Below are 13,086 nucleotides of genomic sequence, written 5' to 3' on the forward strand. Positions count from 1 at the left end.
TTTGCGTTGTAATTAATGTTCTCTTCTAAGGTTTCTTGTGAATTATCTGCTGGAAATTTTCTTGAAAATATTATTATCCTTATCTGCAGCTCAGCGAGCCCCGCTTTCGTTTCTGCAGTGTGGACACTGCAGAGAAGATACAAATATAAAGATCTTATCATATAACTACGTATAAACGAAAGCTCCACGGCGTTCCGTCTCGCTTCTTTGGTCGTATATGTAGGTACATTCGCGTGCATTCGCGGAAGTGCGTTTACTCTTTTATCTTGAAAAATGCGCCGGATGCAATTTTATATTATATGAGTGTTGCGCGCGCGCATTTTGTCCATGCTCAAACGAAGCAACAGTTGTTGCCTTCTCTCGCTGTTGTTTCCTGTCGTAGCCTAATCAAGAATGTTGATAATCCACATTTCTTTGCTATTCATTGAAATACGCTGTACGCTGTGCTTTCAGTACTGCATGTTTATTCTGTTTCTATATCACAAAAATCTTGTGAATAAAGGGAACATTTTATAGTATGTGAGTACATTATGAGAGAAGAAAAACAACAAAGAGTTAAATAAGAACTTTTTAAAATACGTATATTGATTAATGCATTTTATATGACAGCTCTTCTTGACAACATTTCCGATATTAAATTTATATAGATATATATATAATATATATGATTTTATGTTCTCATTGCGTGAAGAACACGCAGTTCATATTGCGTAGGATTATGAAAATAAAATATGTGAATGTGTGATGTAATATTGTAGCTTTATTGCGAAACGGAGTTACCGCAAAAAATTCATTTTGTATTATTCATATGTATTAGTTATGTGCACGGCGGCGCGGCTTGGAAGCACGCCGAAATTTTGCTCAAAACGTATGGCTTGTGGCGTCTTGCGAAACCGTAGCAAAGCGGAATTTCAGGTTTTCGAAGCACACAGTGTATGACGATATAAAGTCCGCGCGCGCACAACCGGTGCATAAAGTAAAGCGGACTGGGATGAAAGGAGCGGAGAACCAGCGGGAACCGTGTGTCTGAAGGGTTGCCTGGTTCGTGTGGTAGTTGCGAGCTGCGAGAGCAGCGGTCGGTGTGGATAGAGCGATAGTGTTACCTATTTCGCTTTCCCTGCTCTGGTTAAACATAAAAAGAAAAAAAAAGAGAGAAAAAAGGGTCATGTATTTAGCACTCTAGAACGATATCTGGTTCAAGCGGTAGATTAAGAAATACAGATAGCTTTTTAAATTAAAATTTCATCGCATTATTCGGTTTTTGTTTGAATTTAAAATGCTAATTTAATTTTTACAATTTTATGAATATCTTAAATATTTAATTATATAAAATATAAATGTTAAAAATAAAGACAGCATAAGAAAATATGTCGGAAATGTAATTTTCGCTGAAGAACAATCTACTTCAAATTGATCAAATAATACATTTGCAAATTTTGTGACACTGTAATTTAGTTGTATCGTAAATAACAAGCTTTCCTGATGAAGCTAGCTCGAGTCTCAAGTTGTAGCGTTTTCGGTAGATTACATGAAATATTTGCGAAAATAAACAGGAGGAAGAAAACGGGGCGGCGATTACGTTTTGACACGAAGATACAGCGCGTGATTTGTATAAATGGAGTATGTCACGGTTGAAAGCGACTCGAGGGAGGCACGGCAAGCTATTTCGCTAACGGTTATACCGGTTATAATATGGGTAGGAGGACGTTGCGCCTTCCGCGGATCCGTCCGAGGACGACGCTATCTCGACGTGACGAATGAGCAGCTTCTCGGGACCATCTCGCGGAGCAGAAAGCGCGGACGCTCGAGAAAATCATCCGCATGTTCCGGGAAATTCTCGAATAAAATTTCTAGTAGATCGTGTGCGACCATACAGGGTGTTTTCCAAGTTTCCCACGCTTTTCCTCATATAAGGACTTTAGAGTTATTTGGAGTGGATTTTTCCATAAATGTAAAAATGATATTTTATTCTGATATTTATAATGTAAATTTTTCTTCAGCAAAATTTTTCATTTTAATAGAAAACGATAGACTTTACATTTAAAGAAATGATGAAAAACTAAATAAATTTAAAATATTATTGCAATTAAATTTGTATTTTAGAGAGAATTGTAAAAAAATTTACGCGCAATCGAATTTTAGTCGAAGAAAATCGACTTTATATTATCCAAAAATTTCTTATACGAACGAAAGTGTACATCAGGAAATCTGAGAAAATCTCTTCGTATCACTTATCAGTTGTGTAGTATACCGTAAATTATAACTATATTCGTTACAGAGCTGTGTTCGATCTCTCTCTTTCTCTCTCTCTCTCTCTCTCTCTCTCTTTCTTTTCATTTCTTTAAATATAAGCTTGTTACGAATCGGTCGATTAGACATTAGAGCGATTGTTCTCGTATAAATAAATAGAAACGTTGTTGCAAATTTTTCTGCATCTGGCTTTTCAACCTGCGCTATACTGGTCGCGAGTAAAAATTCTTGAATTTTCTCTTATTTAATCGTAAGCCCTCGTATCTCCAGTTATTTTTCTTCCAGAATAAATTTCTGTGCAGTAAAAAAAATTTACATGACAATATATAAAAACCAATATAACAATAATTCTAATCAGTGCAGTGTAGCAATTAATAAATATCTATTTAAAATTTGTATTTTAGGAATGTGATATATTTAACATGTTTTATCGCGTTAGATGGTCGTAAAAGGACGGAGAGAAAAAATATTTTATCTACAAGTTATCTTAAGTTGTTATTTGTAAGCTAAACAGAATTTTATTTCAAGACGTGTATCTCAGAGATGTCTTTATAGATATAATTCAAAGAATGAAGGCCTTTATTTTCAACTGCTGGAGGGGAATAAAAATTGGAGACTGCAATTTGTTACGTGGTTATATGTTATCATAATATTTTTGTAGACACATGCTTGATCGAGTAATTATTATTGCGCGACATCCGCTGTTGTTGGTATAATGGGATGCGTGGGAAGCGCGCAAGATTACGCGTAACAAATTGCGACGCTAACACAATCGTTTCCTCGGCTTTCCTCGCCAGTACTCCACCAACGCCAACGGCTGCGCGGGCGTACATACAGCACTTAGCCGGGCGTTTACGAAACCGTCGCCTTTGTAAGATAAACGCGCGACCGAACTTGTAATATCTTGTGACATCGCGCACACGCGCGGTTTAACGTAATGCGTCTTCCTTGTTCCAGCTCGTTCTAACGCACGGAAGGCGCGTATTATGTGAGGAGGAAACCGCGACGAGGGAAACGAAGATGTCCGCCGTCAGCGTCGTCGCATGGTTGCTCGGCGCCGTCGCTTTGGCTGCGATTAATAATGGTGAGTCTTTCTGTCTAAAAATCACGGATGGTAATGTGGGAATTTGCCACAAAAAGTCTATTAAAAAAAAAAAACTAACATTTATATTGAAAGAAGCTCTGTGCATAAGTATGCATAATTATTTCTTATAATATATACAATAGTCAAATTAAAAGTTATTTTTTTGAAATAAGTATAATTTACGAAAGCAGCTTTTGCTTAGGATTTTTACAGACTTTTTAGGTTAAAATTTTATTTTTTATTATCACACAATTAGTTATCTTGATCATACTTCAACCGTTATAATTATCGAGTATAGCAAAAAATAGATATAAATGTATTTAATTAATTATTTATTCTATGATCTTTTATATTTATTTAATTCCGCACGCTGATTGTGTTTCGATTGATATACAATCAAGGATTGAATTTGCGATACAGGAAAAGGTTGAAATTAATGTTTTCTTATTAAAGTATTTCGTAAAGTTTTGCTTATTTCCGGTTATTGATCAAATCGATCGAAAAACAAACTGGATAGTGTTTTACAATCTTTCGTGCTATGCTTTGATGAGAAATATTTTGTAAAAGAGAATCGTCTGATAAGTTTTATCACATCAAAATATCGCGACCTCATTTAAGGAATTGCTCAGGTATAATAATGTTCTCAAGGATATTATTTAAATTATGTAACATATAAAGCATGGTCTTATTGTTCGCCCAACAATATTCAGGATGCGAGGAACAAACGTATTTATGCTCGCCGCACTTTAAAATATATAAAACGACCAGTTTCATAACAGTTGCAATTTATCCGTTTGCTTTTGGTTTTTGCGCCTTTTTGTATTTTTTTATGACGAGTTGCACGAAACGTGAAATAACTCAGAGATATGGTCAAAATACACGGTTGAATTATAGCGATGGCGCATTTGATGGATTCGCGTAGCGCGTTGTTTGTATTACGAGCATAGTAGTGTCTAAATGAAATATGTATATCTGTGGTATTTTTTTGAATGCGTTGTACAAATTTTTAAGAACATTCAATAAATACCAATCGTGAAAAACAATGAAAACAACGAAAAATGTGCGAACAAATCCTAGAAATTGATACAGTTAAGTAATATTCCTATTTTTCTGAGATGACACTTTTATTCTAATATTACATCAAGAATATCAAAAATACGGTTGAGAGGCAGCCTACATGAATTAAAAATTATTTATATATCGATGTTGGAACTAGTAACCTTATGTGTGTGCGTGTTTAATCTAAAAGAGTCACGGTCGATCAGTGTCTCGCTCCGCGCGTACTTGGCGCGAGACACTACCGTGTCTCTTTATTTTCTTTCTACATCTATATTATAAGCAAAACAGTTACCCAGAAACATATTTCTGGATTATATTATAGACATATTTAATATTCTTGGCGTCTTATCGCGTGCGCTTCTCTCTAGAGAAGCTTATTCACCAGATGTTATCCGCGATCATGTCACAAAGGTGTTTTTATTTTAGCGACATGGTATTATCATGGCGACACGCGTTTTGACACAAGTAGAAGAATTTGTCACAAGTGCACGAAATCCGAAACTCGCGTAAAAGTCTTAGAATGTCTCTCCGTTGATTGTTGCACTAGTACACAGTAGTAGACAGTGGCCTTATTTATCGGATCTACATGGAATGATATTTTTGTTCCGTTAGAAGAAACAAGTCGACCTTTCCGATCCACCCACGCGTATCATTCGTTTCGAGGGGAAATTCGTGCGGTAGCATACGAAATTCGAGGTTCGTCAAAGTTCGATTGTCGACAGGGTATGGCACAATGATTTCGAATCAACGTGCGTCCACGCTTGTACACGCGAATACGCACGTTGGCCTCTCGTGTGCGTGGCGCCTATTCAAGTATGATTGCTCACTGATCCGCGACCGTACAACTCTCCCCGTTTGGACGAGAGCGAAAATACAAAAATATAGAGCTCGACCCGTTTCAATGTCCGACCTATCGGGAAAGAAGGTTTCATTACTCGCTTCCAATTTCGATATCGATTGAAAGTCGCGCGATATCTTCTTTAATAGAATGATCTTAAAACATTGCTAAAAGAAGAGGAAGGCATTTATAAATAACGCTTAACGTAAAATTATATTTCTTTATTTATTCGTGGAAAAGACTGTTAGTTTTTATGAGTTTATAACAAATTAATTCGATTTTGATCAGTCTCATATACTCTCTTATTTATAGATGTATAAATAATAGACTTTTATTGAAACTTTGGAGCAATTGATAAAATGCGCGCATTTCTTGTAGCATTAAAATCCATGCATGCTATCTTTTCGGATTTTTTAATAAATCCGATTAATCCTAAAGTCGTTCTGTACGTTCCTTTCTTGAGATTCGCACGCAGCTTACACACGGTCGTTAGATCGAGATCATTAAAACGTGGCACAGAGAGGAGAGAGCAGCTAGTGACAGAATCGTGCTCGCTCGCTCTCTCGCACACTCGTGTAAATAACGCGTACAGATGACACGATAGTTCTTGTCTCGAGCTGCGGGCAATAAACACCCTTTTCCCGAGCAAACAATGCAGTGACATGCCATGGGACGAAGAATTAACGAGACGCGCGCTACGGACCAAACTCAAACTCATCTTCGCTACTTTCATCCCTTCGCCTTCGGTACTTACTCTTTTGTGTGAGCACCCTGTGTGCGCATACAAGACGTATATAAACGCACACGCACAAACACACACATATACATGCACACGCCCGTGCATCGTTTGGAGGGTAGTTACACGTACACCGGCGGATGTTCGACAGCTGTAGCAGCACGTCGCTAGCAGGACTCGTTACGTGCATGTTCCCATACGTATTTTCGCTGGTAAAACGATATGGGTTTCGATCGGCCGTTACGAGCTATTTCATAAGATAGTTAAACCCGTGAGCAAGCAGAGACCCGTAATTACGTCACCGATTTACCGAACGTTCGTTGACGAGGCGACCGTCGGATATGACATTAAAGACGACCTTGTGCGAGAGATTTACGTTAAAGTCGCCGAGTTACTTCCGAGATCGTAAAGTGGATGTATAAATGCGACGGCCGACTATGCGGTAAAAAGTACCGTGGTATAGTGTAATATCATGAGCCTAAGTTATATCTCAAGTTATATTCTTTTTATTTTTTTTACAATGGTCAGAATGATATTTCTGCACAATCGCCATTTATGAATGTCCCAAGGATTTTCGCACACCGACCTGTCGCGCGTTTCCATATTGCGAAATGGTTATTAAAACGCGGCGTCATCCAATTAACGAGTAATTACCGTTGCTTATTATTGCTTGATGAGCACCACACGGTTATATCGCGACAGACGTGTTGTCTAATATTCCATTATCGATGAATATTAATTAATGTCACGCGCGTGTGTAGCGCGCGCGCGTGCGGATAATTAAATCGTTATAAATTGTCCATACGAAGTCTTCGAATGCGACAATAATTATGCGCGTTATCGCGAATTGCTATTCCTAATTTTTTCACGTTTCGTCGATCGTGATAGATCGATCGTCCGATATACTCGAAGATTACGAACAGCGATATCTTGTGTGCTCATTACGAGTTCTTACCCGAAGTCTGGCAATTAGAGTTGATTTCTTATTGCTAGTACTAGTTTGCTACTCTCCTCGCGACAGAGTTGCGCAAACTGGAGAAAGGATCGTCGGAGGACAGGTTGATTTAAGCCCTGCGGCTAGGTGGTGGAAATCTTTGATAAGGCACGGCTACCGCAAACGCTGATTGGTTGCCCGAGGCCTCGCGCCGATATGACGGTCAAACAATGCGCTTCATGCTAACAATGCAATCGACCGAGATAAAGATGTATAGATCCAACCGATACCCACCTATATATCGCCTGTCCTATCCGATCGTTTGCCTATGACTTAAGATATCCCGATCCTTGAGATATCGATCCTTATTCTAATTTCGAGACTCTGATACTTGAAGGATGAAACATCGTTATTGGCGGATGACGTTCCGCATAATGACATTTTCGCGTATCTCGGCACAACCTATGAGGGTCTATAAGATGTAAAATATCGCAGTGAAATTCACGTCTCTTTGGGCACGACAAATGTGGCATAAAATGATCTAACGTAACGTTGCTCGCGTAATTTAATTTCCTTGTATGTACGCAAGCGCTGAAGCGGGTTACGCATGTGACACACTATGCTCTTGGTTATATTTTGCATAATTCTCTTTGATCAACGTTTCGCGGCGCTTTGGCATGATTAAATTAATTTAATCACTTCTAATCTGCACGTGCGTCTTTGTATCTGTTGCGATTAGGGAATACGTACTTTAGTTTCTATCGCGTCGACGAAATTGGGAGCTATAGAACGCTCGTGATATCGAGCGTTTTCCGTGCAGCGTGCAGCCCGTAGTTGTGTTGCGCGTTTAAAGCACACGTACATCCGGTACGCCGCGCCACGCCGCGCCACGTCGCGCCGATACACAAAGCCGCGTGGCGTCTAAGTACCAAGATATACGTTGTTACGCGCGATCGATGTTGTTATATTTTTCTTCAACCGTGTATATACATTGGGCCTTGTTTTCTCGAGTATAATGAACCTCGTTTGTCGTTAAACTTCGTCGTATCTATATAGACTACTACTCTCGGCTAGCGCCGGGCTATCGGCGACGTTGACGTTGCCGCGCGTTCGAGCATAAAAGTGTTGCCGGTATATAAACTGGCGCCTTCGATATTGTTCCGCTTGAGAGAAAGAGATAGGGAGAGAGAGAGAGAGAGAGAGAGAGATAGAGATGGCTGGACGCTTATTATAAACGTCGAGCGAAGAAATATCGACGTAACTTGGGTGCTGGTTCGAAGCGAAGAGCCGCCTTTTACCTTAGTTACTTAACTATGTGTCGCGCCTCTCCGTCCGCCGAGGTATCCCGACGTTACCGTATATACGCCACTTTCCAGGAAGAATTCATGTCGCCGGGCTTATTCTGACGTCAGTAAGCTGTTACTCTCTTTTTGTTTCTGTGTAAAAGAGATTTGTCACGCGGAAAAGGATGATGGGATAACAGGAGAAAAATAATTGAATCCGTCATTGTGTGGAGGATATGTGTCATAACAGAAATTTTTTAGCGATAAAACGAGGCTCTTGAAATGGCTTATAGTTTCACACAAATATAGCATAATCTGGGTGTTTTTGGTCATTACGTATCTTCAAAATCTTGTTACACAATATTGTTCTAGGACAAATAACTTTCTTGGCTTATTTACATAATAATTCTCATTCTAAATGAATTTAATTGTTGCATGACTAGGAAAAATGGGAAAAAGAAAATTTTCGTGCCAACTAAAATCACAGATCGGTGATAAGGCATTTAGTGTTTTTATGATAAAAAGATTATAGAACGTGGATATAAAAAACAAGTAGCAAATTAGGTGACATACAGAGAAAATAGAATAACGTTGAAAAAATGTGATATTTATTGCGACCCATATCGCTGTTTCTGAGTTTGTTTAATATAATGGGGAAGGGGGGGGTGAGAAGACCCTTGAAATACGCTCTTCAATGTAAACGGGAGGGTTCTCTGCGATTCTTTTTCTTTGTCCAAATACGACAAGAGGGAAATTGAAACGCCAATCTTTTGCAATCTCATAATGGCACAATTCTGTGTTACCTGCCCAAATTTGTCTCTCTCATTTTAATGGGGCACTCTTGCATTGTATCACTTTTGCGTATCAGGAGGCATATCGGCGAAAGAAATAGAGAGGCGTGTTCGAATACCAGTGGGTCACTGCAAACACGCATTGTCGTTTTCCTATTCACGTTGCTCAAGTGGAATGGGAATCGATAATGAGAATAAATTCGCGTATACAAGAGAGAGAGAGCGTGCGAAGGAGTCGAATTTCGCAAAAAATCGGCGCGTAAATCGAGACAAGTATCCACTTGCGCTGTAGCTCAGGATATACCATAGTCAACGGCGATACGCTGATATACTTGAGACGATGAGTTTATGAAACTTACTTTTAAGTGTCTTTCGGCTGATGATATACGCGCACGAAGATTAAGACCAAAGTTTTCTCTTAAAACTAGGTGAAGTATATATAGATACTGTCGCGGACATCATGGACAAATTTTAATAGCGTCGTGTAACAGCTTATAACTTGACGTCAGTTTATAAAAAGGGATGCTTTAATTCTGTTAAAGAAAACTAAACTTTGCACGTCAAGTATCATCGGTAAGTCGTTACTTCTATCTTTGTTTTGATCATCCGTGAGTTACGTCGCGAGAATAATTAGCTGTAGACAGTATAAAAATAGATAATGCTATAGATAGATATCCGACTCTTTAAAGTTTAGCATTTTGATACCCAGGTCACGATTTAAGCTTCGTTAGCGCTCTAATAAATCGGGTTGTTGCCGCATCGATTAATCAATGCGTATACACGGTAGCTCGTTACACTCGCATCTATTCAAAACGCGATGTTAACAGCGCTCTACAGCATGTAAACTGAAACGCATGCAGTTACGGCAAAATTTCTGTTCGAAGCCATTAACGTTCGAACGCCGTGCGAGCCGGCGAAACGAGCTTGCAAGTTCAAAGGGCGCCTACAAGGCTAATGTTAAAATGGCCGTAGTTTGCCTGAGTCACCTCGTAACTTTGAAGACATATGTTTCCAAAGCGAACGAGAGTCATTCTTTCCCTTCCTTTTCACAGAGTTATTCTTTGATCTACCAAGACTTGGTAAGGAGATCACGGAAAATGTTTTAGTATCCGAAGAGCTTGAGATAATAACATCCTAAGCCATACAAAGGAAATTTTCCAAAGAAAGTATTGAAAAAAAAAGAGATTGTGATACATTAATGTGATTTAATATTTTGCTTCTTTTAACTTTTATATTTGTAGCTTTTTATCGATTGATAAGAATAATGATCTAGTCAGAGAAAGTTGATTAAAAACGAAGGTTTTTTTTTGACAACTACTGATTGAAATCAGTGTGCTATACTATATGGTACTTGGCGCTTTTCTCAATCTCTTTTTATGATCAATTCTTGATTATTGTTTAACTCTCATCTTTTCTGGTCGGTACCATCGATATGTAACGTAATTTCAAGTGACCTGGATAGATATTGTTACTGAGAAACGAGCTGGAATTATTTTTCAATTTATCCGATGAGCAATAACATTGGCTTCGGATAGACGGAGAATAAATATCTCGAAAGGAGTGGGGATTCTGTATTCATCTGAGAAGCAAAATCTATTCGGTTGAGCGAAGAAAAAAGATTCACCTTTGTAACTCGATTTTTCATCCGTATGTTGCATTTGATGATGATTTACAAAGATTTACAAAGATATATTTAGAAAAATAAGCAGGTGAATGTCTCCTTTTGTTTTAAAGACTAAATACAGCAACTGCTAGTGCCGTATAGATGCTTCAGTGTCAATATTATGTCTAGAGTAACGTTTAACTCGCTGTGTTTGCTTTGGAAACAGCGTACGTACGGTCGGAAGAGGATGATGAATTTTTGAGAGGAGAATTTCCTCTAAGATTTTCTACTAGACACTGACGGCATTCATTTAACGTCGCGCGAGTTCGTTTCCATCGATCCGTGCAAGCACTTTACCACACTTGACCGAGAACAGCTTTTAACGGCCCATCACCTCGGATGGCTACTCATCGACACGGAAAGTATATTCGGAATACCTTTAATACGTTTTGAAGGAAAATCGATACACTGAATGGGGCGAATGGGGCGAATGGGGCGAAAGAGAAAGAGAAAGAGAAAGAGAGGGAGAGGACCGCACGAGTCGCCCCACTATCGGCTATCAGCGGTCGTGATCTCCTTTATTGAATTCATGAGGAATTCTATTTATATCGAGGCAACGGTGAAGGAGGCGCGGGATAAAGAAAATTAATTGAGCGTCGATTCCAAGCGAGTCCGCGATTCGTTCTGCCGTGGTAATAAGTCGGAAGATAGATACGTACATAGTACATACATACATATATACATGCACATACAAAACTAAATAGCTTACGCCAAGTTAAACACAACGCAAAGACGCAAGTTTGAACCCAGCTTCGTGTATCGATTTCCGTCGATATCGGATACTTTGTGCCGCGCTACCGTTGCATATGTCTCGCGCAAACATCGTTACTCGTATTATAATATACACGACGATCTCCACCCCGTTTTGACGCAGCAACGGTATCCATAGTGTTTTCCCCCTCATCGATCGTCTGTTTCATTCGATACGACGTTATTAGCGAACGTGGACATGAGCAACGCTCGAGTTGCCGTATAGTCGAGCGCGAAACTTTGGAACCGTAGGTGAATCGAGACGTCCCGCTGTTTCCCTAAACGCGGCTATTTCCTTAGTTCTCAACAGTGGCCGGGCCAACGCTATTCGCAGGGGACATTGCCTGACTAGGCTTGGAGGATGAAATTAAGTGAATTTATCTCTTCTAACCGCAATAATCAGATGTAGTTAGTTAAAGCTCGTTCACCGGGTGCCGAAAAGTTTGGTGGAGGCGGACGAGAGAATAATAGCGACGAGAGAGCGGGAAGAAGAACATGCGTATGTTGAACGTGAGATGGGAAGAGTAAAGAGGGGGGGGGGGGAGAAAGTAGAAATGGCGGAGGATGAAAGCTGCGCGAACCGCAAGCTTCTTCCTCTCGTATCCCTGCAAACGTCTCGGAGCCTCGGGGGCATACACAGAAAGGAGGAGTTGTGCGGGGGGCGGCACAGGGCGTCTTAATCTTCCCGGCGAATTTATGACCGAGTTGTTTAAGGGATGTTTAGTTGTGCTTAATCCCGTAACTGCTGCACTCGCGTTTCCTAGTTCGCCTGTTTCTCGTTTCGAGCCCACCGCGCACTCCTGTTTCTCGTGCGCGCTCATGTTCCCTCGGCTCCCTTTTTTGTTCTCTATTTTTGAAAGGCGTATTCAAGCCGGGCTTGTTCTCTCTTTGCTAGATGAAAATCAAATGCCCGGTATATTCCGCGTGTTACCGCACAGACGCTCCTTTCCGTGCCCGTCTAACTCGACTTTTCTCTTTTATTCTTTATGTATGCCCATTATTTAACGGAAATCTCGGCATAAAGTCGACTACACCATTCCCAAGCTCATAAAGCGACAGGTGAAAAGTAAGCTTATAAAAGTAAGCTTGAATTCCACTAGGAATACTGTATTGATAGCGATTATCTCAATGTATACTGTGCGTGTAACGCGCCTCGATATGTTTTCGTGCTTCATGAATCCTAGGTAATTAACTATCCACTAATATAATTATAAACCTTTCACATGTATTGTATATTGGTTGTTTTCAGGATAATTATTTTCCATAATAACTTTAATATTTAATAATAACTTTTTATTAAATTTATTAATAACTAATAAATTCATTTTCTCGATAAATTGATTAAATATTATTTCAGCAAATTGGTTCACGAGAAAAAAATTAAATGTTATTTTATTTTAAAATATTATATTTGTATACTTTATCTAGGTCACCCGGCCACCCTATAATATATGTTTTCTGAAATGTCATTGCGGTGAAATGCAAGTAATTAATCGATCGCCGATATATATTCATGTTCTAATTTTCATTCACGAGAACCGCATCTGCGGTATCGAGTCTCTGTTAAGTACACGAAGTTAGCGAATTCTCTCGATGACATTTGCGTCGTTCGCCAATACTGGTTTCGCTGACCACAGTGATCTCCAAAAGGGTCGTTTGCCACGAGTTCTCTGCGTTCGGTATTTGGTGAACTTCTTG

General features: G+C 39.4%; 1 protein-coding gene across 3 annotated transcripts in view; it reads left to right on the forward strand.

Moving 5' to 3' along the window:
* The window catches only part of LOC112465108 (zwei Ig domain protein zig-8-like), a 247,429-nt gene that overhangs the window by 4,026 nt on the left and 230,317 nt on the right, over nt 1-13,086 (forward strand). For 2 of the 3 annotated variants that reach the window (XM_025032499.1, XM_025032501.1), the window contains exon 2: nt 3,208-3,334. In XM_025032499.1, the coding sequence (XP_024888267.1) occupies nt 3,271-3,334 (64 nt within the window). In that variant the 5' untranslated portion in view covers nt 3,208-3,270. Of the gene's footprint in view, nt 1-3,070; nt 3,122-3,207; nt 3,335-13,086 lie in introns of those variants that run through there. The other variant, XM_025032500.1, reaches the window with a different exon arrangement.

Source organism: Temnothorax curvispinosus, unplaced genomic scaffold (genome assembly GCF_003070985.1).
Source record: "Temnothorax curvispinosus isolate PA1 unplaced genomic scaffold, ASM307098v1 QBEX01014901.1, whole genome shotgun sequence".
Taxonomy (NCBI): domain Eukaryota; kingdom Metazoa; phylum Arthropoda; class Insecta; order Hymenoptera; family Formicidae; genus Temnothorax; species Temnothorax curvispinosus.